Genomic DNA, 18968 nt, shown 5'->3' with positions numbered 1-18968 from the left:
AACAAAAAGAACTTATAAAAAAATTATTTTATGAAAATTGAAGTGAGAATCATTGAAGCAAAGGATTTAAAAGTGACTGATTATTTTGCTGGAACAAGTGACCCTTATATCAAATTAAGTATAAATGGACAGATGCATAAAACAAATGTTGTTTATAGAACATGTGATCCTAAGTTTAATCAGTCATTTACGTTTGATATTATTCCAGGACAACAAATAACATTTGAAGTTTTTAGCTTTGATGAGTCTGGAAGACATGATCCATTAGGAACTGTTCAACATTCACTTTCATATTTCTATCAAGGACAAGTAAGTGATTTATGGCTGCAATTATCTAAGAAAGGTCAAATCCATATTCAGGTATTTTCTCCTGGAGGATTACCTAATGTCCTTTCAGCAGAACAGTTAAATTCTTTGCATCTTGGGATAAATCAGAAACAAATGACAACTCAATCTCCTTTAATTGGATATAAGTACTTTGGTTATACTCCTTCATTCAATGAATTAATGTAATTGTTACTTTCTACTTTTTTACAAGAATTATTATAAAATTACAATCACTAGAGTCATATAAAGAGTCTCATAAAAGAATAGAATTAATGAAAATATAAGAAATTCATAATAATGTTTGGGTGTTGGTATTGATGAAATAGAAATTGATATTTTATATTTTCTTTTACAAGGTAGAATAAAGAAATGTTCAATGACAGGAGTGATAGTAAAAAGTATTTTATGAGGAGAAAGTCTATTTAAAAATTAATTGTTTTCTTTACCCTTAATTACTTTTTCAATTTCAACAAAGAGTAATAACACGAAACAAAAAGTAATAGTGAAAGAGCAATGATTTCTTTTATACCTTCATTTGAGAATTAACATAATAAAATCATTAATTTTATAACAATTTGATTTTATAAAATGTTATTTATTTCAAAATTAATAAATTGATTTTTTTCTTTACTACTTTCTTTATTTCATTTAATTACGAATCAATTGGTTATTTAGAATCTCAAAACAAGAATTTTTGTATCTCTTTTTCGTTTTGTTTTTATATTTTTTTTTAATCATTGAAAGAAACTATTTTCCATTTTTATTCTTTGTTTTTTTTTGTTGATAGAGAAGAGTAATTTACCTTTCTTTTAATTATTTCATTTGAATGAAATTTCAAAATCTATCGAATTTGAAAAGAACTAAAAAAGAATAAAGAAGTTTCAATATTTTTTCAATCCAAAAAGCTTATTTAAGAAAAAATATTTAAATTCTTTTACTTCCAAAATCTCAAAGAACTTTACAAAAAAACTAAAAATTTTATTTAATAAATTGTTATGAATTTAAGAGGAACAACCGATATATTAAAAGAAAAACATAATGAAAGAGATGGGTTAAGACAAAATAGAAGACAAACACTTCTTCAGTCAAAAAGATTACAAAGTGAGCAGATGATAATTATACCAAAAAAAATAGTTTGTAATAATAAAGAAGTTTTTAAAATAAAAAAGAAAAAGTTATTTACAAAGAAATAGGGCAGTAAAGAATTATATCAAAAAATAAATTCACAACCAATTACATTAAGAGAAATGTATAATATTATTTTAACTTTAGAAGAAATTATTGAAGCATCATCAGAAGTTGATGAATTTGATATATTTATTGAAATATTAATAAAATGGATTACAAATTCAGTTTGTAGGTTTTATTTATTTATAATAAGTTTATATTCATTCAGTTTAGAAAGACATAATGTTAAGATATCATGTTATTACTGTTTTCGTTCTTATTGCTCAAAAAAAACTTGTTCCTCATTTAAAAAATACTACAATGAATATTGCTCAATTAATTATTTCTCAAACAAATCATTCAGATTTACTTGATAGAACATTACGTCTTGTTGGATTTTATTTTGAACGTTCAAATGATATTGAAGACTATAATAAATTTTTAGAAATTATTCATTTAATTGAAAATAAAAAAAGAATTGACAAAAATGTATTAGGAACAGTTTGTTGGGCTTTATTTTTTGTTGTTACTCGTGCTGCAAAACAAAACCCAACATTTCTTCAATCATTTTTTCCTTTTATCTCATTGAATTTGGATCCTTCTGATGATAATATTGAAGGTAATAATTGCCTTCTTATTTGTATTTCACAATGTATTGAATATAAGGTTGATTATATTATTCTTTTTGATCAATCTACACACTTTCTTTCAAAATTAGTATTATTTCTTAAGACAGGAGTAGAAAAATTAGTACTACCAGCACTCCATGTTATCGGTCAAATCATTGGATGTTCAGATGATTATACTGAAGTATTTGTAAATGATGGTTTAATAGATACGTTATTCTCTATCTTCGAATCATTACCACCAGATACAATCTTGTCAGAGGCAATGTGGGTTTTAAGAAATTTATTTATTCCAGAAGGAAATCCACATGCTATTTATCTGATAGAAAAAGGTGTCATTCAGTATCTCATCCGTTATGTTTATCGTCAAAACATCCAGTTTGCAAGAAATGCTGTTTGGGCATTAACTACTGCTATATTATCGTGTAAATTAAGACAAGATATGTTACAAAAAATGATATCTAATGGAGTTGTTCAACCTATTGTTTATGTATTAAAAAATCGTTCATTATTTACATCTGATGATGTTTTGAACTGTATTGACTCAATTTTATGTTTAATGATACAAGATAATGTTTCTCCACAAATAGGGTCTCGTAATGCATTTGAAGAATTAAATATTAATGATATGTTAGAAGAACTAACAGATGACAAAACAATACAAGGGTTTACCCGTTTAAAGATTGAATTATTAAAAGGTTATTTTAGTCCAGATAGAATTGAAGAAGAAATGCCACTTTCATTGTAAAAAGAGAATAAAACTTAAATATTTATATGTTTGGTTTTAATTTTAAATCAATGAATTGAGTTATTAGGTACATTCAATGGAGATGTTGGTAATTATCAATAACACTGTCCAACATGATTTCTGCAGTTTGTTTATCTTCTATTAAAGAAATATCAATCTCATTGATCAAATCAACAGGAATTGCTATTGGAATAGTAATATCATATTGGTTATAAATATCTAATAACTCCTGTCTAATTTGTCTTTCAAACATAATTCTTTCTTCACGTTCTTTAGATACTCTTATTTCTTCTGATGTTTCTTTCTTAACTATTTGTGTTAGTCTTGGAGGAGGTTCTCTGATTTCTACCACAGGAAGACCAATTTTTTTAAAGACTTCTCTATATGATACACTTTGGTCAGGGATATTTGGTGGATAATTTTGTGGTTCTTTCAATACTGGAGCTTGAGGAGTTTTTGATTTTAAAATTGTGGCAGAAGAGTTTGGTGTTGGTTCAGAAGGTCGTTTAATAGCTTTAGGAAATAGGTATTTCTTTTTTACAGGAGGTACAGGTGGTAGAACAATTTTGAATTCATTTTTGAATGTTTTTGTACAAATTGGACATTTTAGCGTCAGTGAATTTATGTCAAAGTCTTTATGTTGTAATAAACATAGAGTACAAAAATATAATTTTCCAGCACAACAGGTATTGAATAAATTTAAAGGATAGTCCTTATTGGCTCCAAAACAAACAGCACAAACCGGTTCATTTTCTTTTTCTGGTACAATCATATCATTAAAAATAGGAGACAACTTCATTTCACGGATATATTTTTCAACTCTATATTTGATTGATTTCCAATTTGAAGGAACTTGGTCATTTTCAAGAAAAGGTAGTTTATATTCTTGCAATGACATATGATGAATTTTTTGTTTTTGATTTTAAGATTTTTTAAATTATGATAATGGTTGTTTTATTGATTTGAAAATAAGTTGAATATTATTTTACTTCTTAAAAAATTAAAAAATAATAAAAAAAACATTGTTCTACCTCATAAAAATAATTTAAAAATCATTTGTTTATTTAATAAATTTATCGCTTAATATTTATTGGTTCCATTCAATCTTAACTTAATAAAAACCCATTTTGTTTTTACTATCAAAAAAAAAGTAAAACAAAGTATAACGGTTTCAAATAAAATATCAAGAATAAAAAATAATAAAAGAATTGAATATAAATTGACCAATAAGTAATACCCAAATAATTCAAGAGTTAAAACTTTTTTCAATTATTCGTATCTTTTAAAATAATTGAGATAAAACCTGTTTAACCTAAACACTCAATAATAAAAATTATTGTTAATGTACTAGATATAACAAAGATATACAGTTGAAGAGAATGTAAAAGAGTAGAAAAAAAAAACATCAAATAAAATATATAAAAATGAAATTGAAAAGAGAAATAATTCCAATAAAGAGAAAGATGAATGAAATTATTGTTATTTAAAACTCGAAAAGATTATTTCAAGATCATGGAAATTAGTACAATACTAAAAGATGTAAGTAAAGATATTTCTGATAAGTCAGGTGCTACTGATTGTATTTTTGTTAAGAGATATGACTGTACTTTATTTGGTGAACGAGTTATTGTTGAAGAAACTATAAAAGATCAATGGAGTGTTAATGATATTCAAAGTATGTTTAAAATACTTTCTGTTGTAAGAGAGAAGGGATGTAATCATGTTGTACAACCAATGGGATATATTGTTAAAGATAAATTATTAAATATTTATGGTATTGTCCATCAAAAATTTGTATGTAATTTAGAAGAATTTTTATTTAAAAGAGAAAAAACATTTTTTAAGAACGTAGTATTAACAGTCTCAATGAAATACAATATTGCTATTCAATGCTCAGAGTCATTATATATCTTTCATAGTCTTGGTTTTACTCACAAACGAATTGAACTAAAATCATTTTATCTTGATAAAAATATGAATGTATTTCTTGGTGATTATTACTTTTCAGCAAATAAAAATTATCCGTTAATGAATGGTCATAATATTGGAAAAGAAGGAGATGTATTTGGGTTAGCATTTATCGTTTATCAATTATTCAATGAAACTCATTGTGATATTAATGCTGTTAATTTACCAATACTTCCAAGACATTATATGAAACAAGAATTATGTAATCTTCATGGAGAAGAAAAGAAATTAAAACGTGAAAGAATTGTTAAAGAAGATGTTTATGCAAAATTAATTTGTAATATTTCTCATCAATTAGAAAATTTATTATTAGATACATGGAATTCTTATAATCTTGATAGATTAACAGCAAATGAATTTTTAAATAGAATCAATGATTGTTCTTTAGTAACTGAGTGTGGTGGATTTTGGGAAGCTGACTTTTGGGTATATTGTACTCGAGAAAATGGATGTCTTCCTGAAAAAGTATTGAACTTTGAAAATATGGCATCTAATATAGCAACATCCGTAGAAATACCAATATCATTAGTGAATCAATCAGGTATAATATTATCAAAAAATAATGAAATAACATCAGGTGCATTTGGATATTTTATAAATAATTTTGGTAAATTTTATGTAGACAATAACATTATGTCTGATCTTATTCAATTTGCAAGTTCTGATTATTATTTTGATATTTCTAAAGACGAAGCACAAACATATTTAAATAATAAAGTAGATCTTACTTTCTTGATTCGACCAAGTAACACAAATCCTAAATTTCCTTTTACCATTTCTAAAAGAGTTAAAAGTAAAACGGTCCATACAAGAATTGAACGTAGAGAAAATTCATTTTATTGTACTATGAGTGGTAAAGAATATAAAGCTAAAAGTATTCCAAGTTTAGTTGATATGTTAAGAAATGATGGTTTAATTAAAGAGTCATGTCCTAAAGAACTAACTGACGATAATTATTAATTATATCATTAGTACAACTATTGAAGAATTAATAGATAATTTTTCAAAGCTTCAACGTTTTAAAAAGAAAGAAGTAATGAAATAATTTAATTATCAAATCAACACTCTATCAAATAACTTTTCTTTACAATACAAAATTCTTGAAAAAGAAGATCTAAAAGAATATATAATTCTCACATAGAATCAATTGGAGTTTTATAAATAATTAGTTAATTTAATAGAATTTTGAGAATAACAAAACTCTTTTAAGAGTTTATCTATAAAGCGATTAAATATTAAAATAAGAAGTTATTTGATTGAAATCTGACATAAAGTTGTAATTTTCCCATTGTTCCCAATTAGTAAATTTTAATAAAAGAGAATTAAATTCTTCTGTTAATATTTTATTAACTTTAAATGCTTCTGATTGAAGTTCATTTATTGTTATAATAAAGTATGACTTCCAATCAATCAACTTATATTTTAAATCCCATAAATTCATTACTTTTTTATAAGTCCTTCCAAATTTAAGGGCATTCATTAATTCATCTGTTCTACCATTATATTTTTTATCAATAACTCTTTTTACTTGATTTAATACACTTTCCATTTCTTCTTTACTACATTGACTTGTTGGAATAGGAATAAATTCATTTCCAATTAATTCAATAAAAGAATGTAATATATCTGGATTAGAACTAATTTCATTTAAATTAAATCCCATTATAAATGCTTGGTCTAATAATTCTTTGGTTACTGTTGTTTGAGATGAAGAAAATTGAAGTGATGATTTAATACTTTTACAATTAGTGCTTTGTTCAAATAATGAAGGAAGTGATCCAGTTAATGGTTTTTGAATAAAAGAGTTAGTCAAAGGATGTATTGAGTCATTAATATTAAGTGGTTGGACTGGAAGTTTTAATTTTTGCTTATCTGAAGAGATAGTTAAAAAATTTGGTAATGATGCAGAAATTGATGGAATTGAAGCTGCAAATCCTCCAGAAGGAATTCCAGATTTTACTGTTGAATAAGACGTTTTTAATGACAAAAATCCATTTGTACAACTTTTATATAAAGTATTTTTAGAAGAATTTTTTAATGGAGGGTTTGGAATACGATCTATAAGGGATAATGGAGATGGTTGTTTTAATGAAAGTTCTTTTTGTATTTGTTTTTTAATGTTATGAGTTGGTAGAATTGGAGATGCTACTAGGTATTGACCTGTTAATTTTAAATCATTCATTCGAAGAAGAATTGTATTAAAGTCTGTTATAAGAGAACTTTCTACCCATTCAATTACTTTGTTTTTCATTAATATTTGAACGACACATTTAGTCTTATGAACTAACCCAATCCTAATAATTTTAATAAAACCATTTTCTAAAGATCCTTCAATCATACTGTCTTCATCTTTTGCTTGATGAGTAATAACAATAATTTGTTCTTTTCTCTTTTTTAATGGAATAATTTTATAAATTATACCTTCATTTAGTACAATCCGGGGTGATATGAAGACGTTTTTGTTCATACTACGAATCTAGTGCCTTGAGAACTTCACATTTTTCTTATGAGGAATAAATCCGTTTTGCTTTTTGAAAAAGAATATTCGTTTTTTATTAACCAAAACTAAAAAAAAATAATTGAAAAAACAAAAAATATGGAATTTATGTTTTACATTTGGACACTACTTAAATGATTTTCTATGATATTAATAATTTCGTTTAAGTCTTCAAAGTCATTTCTTGATGCAATTCGTATTAACGAAGAAACCAATCCATTTCCTTTTGTTTGAGCTATATCATAAGCTGTTTCATTTTTCTTATTTGTTATTGTATAGTCACACTTAAATCTTACAAGAACAACAGCAATTTCTATAATACTTTCTTTTGCAGTAAGATGTAATGCAGTATTACCTTCTTCATCCACCTCATTAAGGCTATATCCATTTACTATTAAATAACAAGCGATACTAATTCTTCTCTTTTTAATAGCATTTAGTAACAATTTACTTCCATACAAATCACTAATAACAACATGTGCCAATGCACGAACAATGTCTTCAATTGAATTATTTTCTATTCCATTCAAACATACTTCAATCCAATTTTCATCACTTGGAACAATAAATTGTTTTCTAATATATTTTCTTTTAATAACACATGCTCGTTCCTCAAGAGAAGAATCTGGTGAAATCATATAATGTTGTTGATAAATTTTATTAACCTTTTCATTTCCTAATGCATCTAATATTCTTACAACATAGTCTTCAATGTTATCCAATGTTGTACTCTTAACTCTACTATATGCCACTCCTAAACTACGATGAATTGCACTACATTTAATACAAAAAATTATTCCAAGATTTACTGAGACCCATTGTGGGTTTTCACATCCACATTCAGCACAATATTTATTTTCTTGTCGTTTCAATATTTTAGATAATAAAGGATGTACTATTCTATGAGATAGAGCTGTTCCATTTAATACATTTTCTTTTTGTTTTTCGATTAATTCTTGCCACTCTAAAGCCTCTTCTTTTGAAGGTGTAAATAAAATAAATTTACCATTTATTCCATTACATTCTAATGTATTTTCATTTGCCTTAAAATTAGTAGTAATGATATTAATTTTATCTTTTTCTTCTACCTGACCATTATGACGAATTAGTCCAATAAGAGAGTCTTTATTAAAGAGATAATATAATTTTTTATCATGAATAGATTGTTCTTTTCTAAAAAGAAATGTTCCAAATGATTGTGGATTAGGAATAGTATCTTTGATATTATTCATATTTAATCTAAAAGTATTTGTTTGCATAATTAAAGAATTAACTTTTGGAGTTTGAGTTTCTTCATTAAAATGACGTTTAGCAGTATTAGTAATATATTTTGAATATACATTAAATAAATGAACAATATTTTCTTCTGTCATAAGAGTCATTTGCTGAATTTGATTATTAAGTTCAATTCCCATTGTGATAATAGAATTTTGTAAATTCTTTTTATGTTCAATAAGTTCTATTTGATTATATTTTGGGTATTGTTTAATACTTTTATTTAATGAATTAAAAAATTCTTTTTCATTATTTTTGAATGTTTCTTTATTAATTTTTCTTTGTTTCTGTAAATTTGATAACAGTTCAATAATACCTTGACTCCAAGTTTTTAATTCATTTACAATATACATTTGACATTCAAAATGTTCTTTAAAAGAATCATAAAGTGAATGAATTTCTTCATAAATAGGAGTAACTTGTGCAATCTTTTCTAATTCAGAGATAAATGAAATCCATTGATTAAAATAATCTATCTATTAGGTATTAAATAATTTAAATAAAATAAAAACAAACCACCACCACATTGTATAATCATTGGTATTTTTAATAATATTTCTTGCCATTGAGAATCAAATAAATCAATTTGTTTATTTATTTTTTTAATTTGAATAATATTATATGGATTAAATGGGTCAAAAGGTTTGTCAGTAAGGTCGATGAGAACTGGAAGAGACATATCAATTTACCATTTCAAAGTGAATTTTCGTCTTTCTTTTCCTTTCTATTTTTTATATTTTTGTTGTATGTCACAAAAAAGAAACTAAAAAAGAACTTAAAATTAATTTATTTAGTTAAATTTATTTTCTTTTATGAAAGTTCATGTTTTTGGAGGTGGAAAAAGTGTAGGAAGTAGTTGTGTTGTTGTTGAAGGAAAAGAAGATGCAATATTATTTGATTGTGGATATAACCCAGTAAGACCAGATGTTGGAATTGATTTTTCACGAATGAATGCAATATCTAGTAAGGTACGAGCGATATGTATTACTCATTTTCATGTTGATCATGTTGGTATGTTACCTTGGTTAACAAAATTTATGGATGTTCCAATTTATCTTTCAGAACCTACACAAGCATTGTTATCATTAATAATAAATGATATTCACAGTGGAAATAATTTGTTTTGCCAAGCTGATTTTGACAAATGTATTTTACAATGTAAACCAATTGATCCTACTATGACTAAACGAGTAACACAAAATTTATCAATAAGATGTATTTATGCTGGACATGCTTTAGGTGCTGTGATGTATGAAGTATTACTGGATGGTAAAAGAATTGTATACTCAGGTGATTTTGATGTTTCTCCTTCATTTCTTTTAAGAGGAGCGGAAATTACATCACATGCAATAGATTATTTGATTACTGAATCAACTTGTATTAATGAACAACATAAAAGAAGGTATGAACTATATCATTATGCTGATTGTTTATTATCTGCTGCACGTTCAGGTGGTTCTGTACAAATTGTTGTTAATGGAATTGGAAGAGGACAAGAAGTGATGGGAATAGTATTAAGTATAGTTCGTAGGTGTCATTTAACAATGCCATTATGTTGTTCAGGTGGAATGTTAACAAAAATAGCAAATGAATATAAAAAATGGAAAAATTGGTTAAGGGATGATGTACATGAACTTGTGGATAATTTCAGTAAGTATCAAATGCTTTCAGCACAAACTAACTACATTGCTATCACAACTCCAGCAACATTAACTAAAGGTCATTCTCTTGAAGTTTTTGAGAAGATTAAAACTGACCCCAAAAGTTTTGTAATTCTTCCTTCATATGTTTCATCAAATCCAAAAACACTTAAAGAAACTGGTTATCAATGTAAAATTATTAGAACAGAAGACAATAATCATTCAGATGGATTTGGTCTTCAGGAGGCTATACGTGCTTTACAACCTAAAGAAGTGTTTCTAGTCCATGGAGATCCACTTAAAATGCAAAAAAGTCAATTGTTCTTTCAAAAATTATTTAATCTTCCTGTCCATATGCCAAATAATAATGAGGCATTAGTCATAAATGATTCTTCTCATAAAAAGAAGAAAAAGTCTTCAAAAAAGAAAATAAATAAATCTAAACCTCCACGTTTACCAACAACTCTTATAGAAGATCATTCTAAACCAAAAGAAGTTAAAAAATTACTTCCATTTGAAGATGATGTATGATAATATAATTGGTTGATTGTTTCTTTTTTTTACTTTAAAATATATAAAAAATAACAAAAATTTAAATTAACAAGTTTGTTCCTTCATCATCATCATCAAATACATTCACATTTTTAGATGGAACTACTCCTGTTGATGAGGCAGGGCGTTGTAACATCTGTTGTTGTTGAGCAACTCTATGAGGTACTGGTCTAACAACTCCAGGTTGGGTTGAGAGTGTTTCAATACGAATAGGTTCTTTTCCTCCAACTGGTGAATGTCCGATTATATGAGGAGATGGACTTGGGCGATACATCTTTGTATCTCCAATTGACCCAACGAAATCTATATTTGATGATGAACGAGAAACAGAACGAGATAATGATTCTCTAGAGTCTTCACCGTTATTAATTGAAATTAATGGTCTATTAATAAATTGACGTATACGTTGATTATTAGAAATTACATCACCTTGGAACGTTACATTAAATTTTTCTATTTCTTCTTCAAGTTCTGAATCTGATTCATGGGCACGTAATAATGTAATTCTTCTAATAAGAAATTTTTGTAATGGTCCTGTTGGCATAAAAACTAATCGAGGGATATTAATAAATTTTTCTTTAACATCTTTATTTGAAAGAATAGTAAAATATTTATGTCTAACCCGATCTATATTCTTACAAACTTCAACAAATCTTTCGACTTGATTAATTCTTAATTCTAATAAAATATTTGCTAATGCAGATGCATAAAAATTAATTTTATAAAATGCAATTGTAAGTTCTAATAATAAAATATCAGCTACATGAAACCCAATTCCATTTGCACAAAAATCAGCTTCTTCAAGATTTTTAGAGATATCAATTAATAATTCTAAAATGGTAAAAGCAAGGTCTATATTTTCAGGTTCTTTAATATTTGGCACATCATTCTCAGCAGAGAGAAGAATTTTATAAGTAGTAAAAAGTATTATCTTTGTTTCAATATGTGAAGCAAATACCTGTGTTGTTTTACAAGGATTCTTTGGAAGGTTACTTGTTATTAAATGAAGTGAATGTGAAAACTGTGATAAAATAAATCCATCAGCATCAACATCCATAAGACGATATACTATACATAATAATCGAATATATCTCTTTTCATCTAAATTCTTTTCAAAGAGTTTCATAAGGTAATGAACAATTACTCTTTTAGACATTTCATCACTCATCATTTTAATTAATTCAACAACTTTACTCTCAGGTGGAGCAATATCTTTTGACCTAATAACCTTATTTAATAATTTTTGTTCTTTTGTTTCAGTGAATCCACGAATAGCACCTAGTAATGACATGTTTTACTAAATTGAATTTTAAGATATTTGGCTGTATTCCTTCATTTTTTAAGGGTTTGTTAACGTGCTTTTACAATCTCCTTACAGAGCCATTCCTTTTTTGTTTCTTTACGACAAAGTAAAAATCCCTTAAATACTTATTGGAATTTTCATTGAAATTTTTCATACATTTGATCCCATTTGATTGGGATATTTTCACTTATTTAATCTTTTTAACAAAACTTTTTAACCCTGATTAGGGTTTATACTTTATTTATCAGTTTTCTATGTTACAAAGAGATTCTTCTACTTTGTTTCTTTCATAATTCCTAACTATGAAATTTCCAAGTAGTGTAGTTTTCAGATAATAGTCATTAATAATTTCTTTTATTGTATTTTCAAATGAGATGCGGTAAAACTTTTTTTACATAACTTTGACGTCAGCAAAACTATTTTTAAATGCTATTGTTCTTTTACAATAAAAAACATTTTAAAACAATAGAAATAAATTCATCTAACTTTACTACAACCCAAGTACTTCTCTTGGAAGTATTATACTATTTCCCTGATTTTTTAGTGTCTTTTGCTGAATAAACGTATTTATTATTATAAATTATTTTTCTTAAAATATTACCTGAGATATATTAACTCTTAAATCTTACTGGTTTTGGAAGTATTTCTTGATACAATTCATAGAATAGTTATATAAAAGTTTAGTTATTTGAAGTTATCTTTTAAGTATTTGATCAAACATACCTTATAAGTAATTTAGTCAAATACAACAAAATAAGTAATAATAATTAATTTAATGATTTATAAGAATAAATAACTTCTTGTAAATAATTACTTATTTTAATTATTACTTCTCATTATTGTAAAATAATTTTATGAATAATTTCTATATCAGAAATACTGTAAATACCATAAATTAATTACAAACCATTATTAGTAAATATTATAATTAAAATAAACAATACGTTGAACTATATTTTAAAAATGTTTTTAGCATAATAAATAATATACATTATTTTAATCTACATTAATTATTGGTATAGAATTTATTCCTCTTTATGAATAATTGTTTTTAATGAAAAACACAAAAATTTATTTTTTCAAAAACTTTTCATTGTTAATTGAATTGGGTGGTTTAGTGAAGTTAAAGAACTATTTTCTATAAGTCTAAATAAATTAAATTTACTTACTATGCCGTTGAGTAAATTGTTAATTAAAGAAAGAATAAATATCATTGTCTGTTCTGATTTTATTACTTAAACCTTATTTCTCTCTTGAATTGATAAAAATACTTTGTGTATCTCTTCATTAATTTGTTAAACTCTCAATATTAAAAATATATTCAGAATGAAACTTTATTAAATAAAAAGAATTTGATAACGCACTACTTGAAAGTTAATGAAAAGAACCTTTTGGATCAACCTACCACTCAGTATTAAATTTTAAAGTAATTTTTATTGTATAATCCATCTACTAATTTCTTATAATAATTATAAATTAACTCTATCCTAATGAAGAACAATACCTACATTCGAAAATACTTCTAAAAAGGAGTTTATCTTTTTAGTTGTCTTCCAATATTAAAAGAACCTGAAAAATAAACTAAAAACAAACTAATAATTTAAGGTTTTTATTCATTTCTATGAGCAAATGTTCTTCTTATGTAATGGGTTGAGGCTTTTGGAAGTGGTTTGTTTCTTATAAGAACAGTGTCATCAAATACCTTTGTATATTGAGGTTTTCTGGCTCTTGTAATACGTAATTGAGGTGATTCAACAAATAAACTTTTAATAGAGTCAATGGCTTTATCATAATCCTCTTCTGAATCATATCTACATCTATTATATTTCATATCAGTGAACAAAAATCTCATTCCTAGAATTGCCCAATCCATTGACTCTAGTGTATTTAAAGGAACATGATATTTTGGTGCATCTGAATCAAATAAATAGCGTAAACATGGGAGTGTGTCTTCATAACTTTTGTTTCGGATAATAGTGCATTGAACAGATTTAGCTTTAAAACTGAATATATTTCCTAATGACATCATAGACTCGGCAAGACTTTCTAAGCTTTTCCAAATTGAATTCCAAAACGAGTTTTTATTTTGCTGCATTATATAAGGTATTTTTTTGCTTTTGTGACCATTCCTTTTCAAACCTTTTCTTTTCATTCCAAGATAGTAACAGTATCAATGAAAATGATAAGAATGCTTTGTTTCTCAATCAAATTTTTTAAGTAAATTATTTTGTTTTTTTGAAGAAAAAAGAAAAAACTAAAACTAAAACATCAATAAAAAATGAAAAGTTAAAAAAAGATGAGGTTTACAGAAAAAAATACTTAAAGTTCAAACAAAGAAAAGAATGAACATTATAACTCAACCTACTAAAATGGAGGAGGTTCAAGGACTAAGTGAAGAAAAAGCACTTAGAATTAAGAAGATTGAATCTAAACAAGTTTCTTTACAAGAATTATATTTATGGCTTATGGAACCAATAAACGTCATTGTTACGAATGAACTTGAATATTTTAACACCGTCTTAAATACATTTGTTGAACATCCAGAAGGAGAGGTATTAAAATTAGTCAATCATATATTAAATGAATTATACAAAAAACCAGCTACAATGTCTTTGACATGTGAGTTTATGACAATAACCAATACAACAACTGACTTATTCATTCAATTTGTTGGAGAAAATAAAGATGAATTAACACATGTACTAGATACAATGAGTCATGCTACTTCAAAATTTCTCCGGGAGTCATTTATTGAAGCATTAAACACATTATTTTCTAAGGGGGCTACTGAAACTACTATATTTATTGAACACTATTTTATAAATAACTTTAAAAATACACTTGTTCAACAAATTATTCCAAGTCTTCCTAATAATTCATTAACTTTAGGAAAAGAATATTCTGAGGTTGCTAAGACATTAATAATTAACAATTTATCAAATGAATTTATTCCAATGTCATTAATTGATTTTTATGGAGAACATTGCGAAACTGTTGATGAGGAATTTATTAGTAAAATTAATGATGCACTATTTTCAGTTCCATCTCCTGAACACATGGAATTACCAATTGTACAAAGTGATTCTGTAAGAGCTGCTTTAATGAAATTATTACAAAGAATATTTTTAAAAGAATATACTGCACCTGAGTTAATTAAAATGTGTATTAATCACATTAAAGATATAGAAATGAAACGAGTAAATGGAGCAACATTTAAGAAACAACCGTTTGTTGGATTAGAAAACTTAGGATGTACATGTTATATTAATTCATTAACACAACAATTATATATGAATCCATATTTTAGAAATAGTATTATGAATGTAAAAGCAACAGATGAAACGCCTTATATTAAAACATATCAAAAACTTTTTACTGAATTACATGAAACAAAAGTAAGATATATAAATACAGATGAATATGTTTCTTCATTAAAAGGAGAAGATGGAAAAGAATTAAACCCATATGTTCAAATGGATACTCATGAATTTTTATCTTCAACATTAGATACTATTGAAAAGGAACTTAAAAGTATTGAAGGTCAAGAAAATATTATTGATAAATGTTTTTCAGGAACATTAGTTAATCAAATTGTTTCAAAAGAATGTGAACATATTAGTGAACATGAAGAAAAAACAATTTGTGAACAAATGAATATTGTTGTTTTTGGAGAAAAGAATAAAACAAGTTTGGCTGAAAGTTTACAGTCACTTGTTAATGGAGATGAATTAACTGGAGAAAATAAATACTTTTGTGAGAAATGTAAAAAAAAAGTTGATGCTATTAGAAGAACATGTATTAAAACACCACCAAATACTTTAATTCTTCATTTAAAACGATTTGAATTTGATTATGAAACCTTACAAAGAATTAAAATTAATGACAGATATGAATTTCCAAGAGAATTAGATTTATATCCATATTGTATTGAACATATTAATCATCCAGAGAAAAAAGATGAAAATGGAGAATATAAATTTAAATTAGTTGGAGTTTTAGTTCATCTTGGAACATTAGACAGTGGACATTATTATTCTTATATTAAAGACCAAGAAACTGGAGATGAATGGTTTTCATTTAATGACGATTTAATTGATAAATTTGATATTAACACATTAGAAGAATCATGTTTTGGAGGTGGACAATATAGTAAACATTACTCTGCATATATTTTATTTTACCAAAAAGAAAAACCAACAATGGATATTCCACCTGTAAAATATCTTGATGATGTTAAAAATAATGTTATTAAAAACAATTTAAATCTTATAAGTAATTCTGTTATATTATCTAATACTGCAATGTCTGATTATTTAATTCAACAAATGCAATATATTAATGGTGAAGAATTAACTGAATTTAAAGATACTACTGTTGTTCCAAATAAAATGGAAGAAGAATCTAATAAAGAACAAGAAAGAGTTGAAAAACTTAAGAAAATGGATGGAGAAAGAAAATGTATAGATGAAAGCCTTATTAAAGATTTAGCAAAAACTTGTATACATTATCAATTAACACATGAAACAATGTTATATGGATATTCAAGAACTGATCTATTTCAAAATGAATTGGTAACATTATTATCTAAACATCAAAGCATTGTTGATGAAATGTTAACTGAAGAAATTACTGGAGAAACAGATGATGATTTATTACAAAAAACAAAAATGTATATTACTGGTGTTAATGCTTCATTAGCAACAATTAACTTCTTTGTTCGTATATTTGCAATTGGAAATAAAGATCTTTTAACAAAATATGCTATTTTATTAGTTAACCTTTTTTCTAAGTCTCAACGAGTTGGGTCTTCCTTTCGCTGCTTATGTCACTACATTAGGTTGTTTTGTGAAAACCCATTGTGCAGTGATATATTCACAAAACAAATTGTTAGTGGTGCTGGTTATATCATGTGTTATACTACTCTTCGCGTACATTCTACTCAAGTAAAAAAGGTACCTGATTATAGTAATTTGTACATTCTTTTTATGAAGTCATTGGCACAAAGTAGTCAAACATTAAATCAAACTATACAAAACCAAATTACTTCTATTAACTTTAAAAAAGATACATTAAATTGGATTGAAAAATGTAAAGTTTCAGTTGATAATTTACCATTAGCTAATGCATTAACTGAACTTATTATTAAAACAGAACCAAATATTAGAGAATCTTTTATTAATTTTGTTAAAGATATTCAAGACTCAAAACATCCGTTAGAACAAGTTTTGTCAATAGCATATAGTGAATTAACAAAATACATTAAATTTAATAATGAAGCTGAAGTTCAATTTTTCTATAAATATCTTATTGATGAAGTACATGGCTATCACTTCCCTTCAGAAAATATATGTATTTCAAATATTATTAAAAATTCAATTCTTGCTAATTTACATGTTAAATCAACTGTACAACAAATATTAATTCAATTTATTCAAAACAATGAGAAAGAAGTATATAGATGTATTTTACATTATCATGAATTGTTCCAAAAATCTATTAATGAATTATATTTATATATATTAGATAATTATTATATTCAATTATGGCAATCATTAATTATTCCTAAACTTCTTTTAGAATCAAATTTATTCAATTTCTTATACTTTAATAAAAAAAGTTATTGTTCAAAATTACGTTATAGTATTATTACTCTTGATACTGCACTAAGTTCTACTCAATACGTAGAAGAAGAACTAATAAAAAATTTAATTGAGTTATATCAAATTATTATATCATTAAATAACACACCAAAACCTGATTATAACTTATACTCCTTATCAATTCTTACTTATCACTTAGCTCAAAGACGACCAGATTTATTTAATATTTCTATTTTATTAAAATTCTCATATCCAAATTATATTGAAACACAAATAGAAAATAAGGAAATAAATAAAGAAATTAATCAAAATCAAACAGGAATGTTAAAATGTGTTATTACTTATATTTGTGAACATAAACGAGATGACCTTATTAATGTTATAAAAGACAAGTCATTTGATTCAATAATGAATGAGTTATTAACTAACTCAACATATGATGATGAAAATATAAATTATTTAATTCATATGATATTTTCTAATAATGAAGAAGAAGTGTTGTTTGATTTTATTGAATATTTTACTATTGCATCATTAATACCTATAAAAGAACGTGTTGAACTGATGATCAATTTAATATTTAAAGATGAAGAAAGTATTAGACGATTTGTTAATAAACATTCTGTCAATAAAATAATTTTATTATGTAGTCAAAAAGTTTTTATGCCACAAGTTCTTAAAATACTTATTCCTTATTTACCAACCCAAATAGAATCTTTTAATATTTGTAGAGATGTATTACAGAAATTTACTCCAAATAAAGAAAATATTGATATAATTAAAAGTTTACTCAATAAAATTAATAATGCTCTTGAAAGAGTTGATGGAAATACAAATTCAATTATGTTCCATTTAACCTCTATTATTGGTATTATTAATAAATTATCTAAAACTGAAGAAATTAAAGAAATTGAAGAAGAAATATTTAAATTACTAACTAACTTTGAAAATAAAGGTGGAAAACTCCAACAAGTACTTAGTTTATTACTCATTTCGACAACTTTTATTAAAGAAGATCATTTAAAACTACTTCACTTCTTATTAGTTAAAAAGAAATTAACAACTAAACCAGAAACTGCTGAGGCTATTGGTAAAGTTATTTGTGAGAATCAAGAAAACGTTATATTAAGAAATGAAATTATTGAGTATATCAACTCCAATAATAGATCTATTTAATTCAATAGAATTATTTGACTTATCCTTCTTCTGGTTTTTTAATACTACAAAAATAGAAATCAACATTTACAATTAACATTTATTTATTT

General features: G+C 25.4%; 10 protein-coding genes across 10 annotated transcripts; 5 read left to right on the top strand and 5 right to left on the bottom strand.

Moving 5' to 3' along the window:
* Positions 1-30: 30 nt before the first annotated feature.
* On the top strand, positions 31-513 carry ENU1_115650 (C2 domain containing protein kinase C region 2 (CalB), putative; the record flags this gene model as incomplete). Its single annotated transcript, XM_008859685.1, has 1 exon — positions 31-513. The coding sequence occupies one exon, from the start codon at positions 31-33 to the stop codon at positions 511-513; it is 483 nt and encodes a 160-aa protein (XP_008857907.1).
* A 1224-nt stretch (positions 514-1737) lies between these two features.
* ENU1_115640 (importin alpha subunit, putative) lies at positions 1738-2868 on the top strand (the record flags this gene model as incomplete). Its single annotated transcript, XM_008859684.1, has 1 exon — positions 1738-2868. The coding sequence occupies one exon, from the start codon at positions 1738-1740 to the stop codon at positions 2866-2868; it is 1131 nt and encodes a 376-aa protein (XP_008857906.1).
* A 73-nt stretch (positions 2869-2941) lies between these two features.
* ENU1_115630 (hypothetical protein) lies at positions 2942-3766 on the bottom strand (the record flags this gene model as incomplete). Its single annotated transcript, XM_008859683.1, has 1 exon — positions 2942-3766. The coding sequence occupies one exon, from the start codon at positions 3764-3766 to the stop codon at positions 2942-2944; it is 825 nt and encodes a 274-aa protein (XP_008857905.1).
* Positions 3767-4380: 614 nt separating this feature from the next.
* ENU1_115620 (SH2 domain containing protein) lies at positions 4381-5796 on the top strand (the record flags this gene model as incomplete). Its single annotated transcript, XM_008859682.1, has 1 exon — positions 4381-5796. The coding sequence occupies one exon, from the start codon at positions 4381-4383 to the stop codon at positions 5794-5796; it is 1416 nt and encodes a 471-aa protein (XP_008857904.1).
* A 268-nt stretch (positions 5797-6064) lies between these two features.
* Positions 6065-7303, bottom strand: ENU1_115610 (hypothetical protein; the record flags this gene model as incomplete). The annotated part of the gene is made up of 1 exon (XM_008859681.1): positions 6065-7303. The coding sequence occupies one exon, from the start codon at positions 7301-7303 to the stop codon at positions 6065-6067; it is 1239 nt and encodes a 412-aa protein (XP_008857903.1).
* A 143-nt stretch (positions 7304-7446) lies between these two features.
* Positions 7447-9287, bottom strand: ENU1_115600 (Arf GTPase activating protein, putative; the record flags this gene model as incomplete). Its single annotated transcript, XM_008859680.1, has 2 exons — positions 7447-9080; positions 9125-9287. The coding sequence occupies 2 exons, from the start codon at positions 9285-9287 to the stop codon at positions 7447-7449; spliced, it is 1797 nt and encodes a 598-aa protein (XP_008857902.1).
* A 133-nt stretch (positions 9288-9420) lies between these two features.
* On the top strand, positions 9421-10779 carry ENU1_115590 (metallo-beta-lactamase family protein; the record flags this gene model as incomplete). The annotated part of the gene is made up of 1 exon (XM_008859679.1): positions 9421-10779. The coding sequence occupies one exon, from the start codon at positions 9421-9423 to the stop codon at positions 10777-10779; it is 1359 nt and encodes a 452-aa protein (XP_008857901.1).
* A 61-nt stretch (positions 10780-10840) lies between these two features.
* Positions 10841-12091, bottom strand: ENU1_115580 (hypothetical protein; the record flags this gene model as incomplete). Its single annotated transcript, XM_008859678.1, has 1 exon — positions 10841-12091. The coding sequence occupies one exon, from the start codon at positions 12089-12091 to the stop codon at positions 10841-10843; it is 1251 nt and encodes a 416-aa protein (XP_008857900.1).
* Positions 12092-13712: 1621 nt separating this feature from the next.
* On the bottom strand, positions 13713-14129 carry ENU1_115570 (hypothetical protein; the record flags this gene model as incomplete). Its single annotated transcript, XM_008859677.1, has 1 exon — positions 13713-14129. One exon carries the CDS (start codon positions 14127-14129, stop codon positions 13713-13715), a length of 417 nt encoding a protein of 138 aa, XP_008857899.1.
* Positions 14130-14445: 316 nt separating this feature from the next.
* On the top strand, positions 14446-18879 carry ENU1_115560 (ubiquitin carboxyl-terminal hydrolase domain containing protein; the record flags this gene model as incomplete). The annotated part of the gene is made up of 1 exon (XM_008859676.1): positions 14446-18879. The coding sequence occupies one exon, from the start codon at positions 14446-14448 to the stop codon at positions 18877-18879; it is 4434 nt and encodes a 1477-aa protein (XP_008857898.1).
* Positions 18880-18968: the final 89 nt, after the last annotated feature.

Source organism: Entamoeba nuttalli (genome assembly GCF_000257125.1).
Source record: "Entamoeba nuttalli P19 unplaced genomic scaffold asmbl_4917, whole genome shotgun sequence".
Taxonomy (NCBI): domain Eukaryota; phylum Evosea; order Mastigamoebida; family Endamoebidae; genus Entamoeba; species Entamoeba nuttalli.
This window is presented reverse-complemented; position numbering and strand designations above follow the sequence as displayed.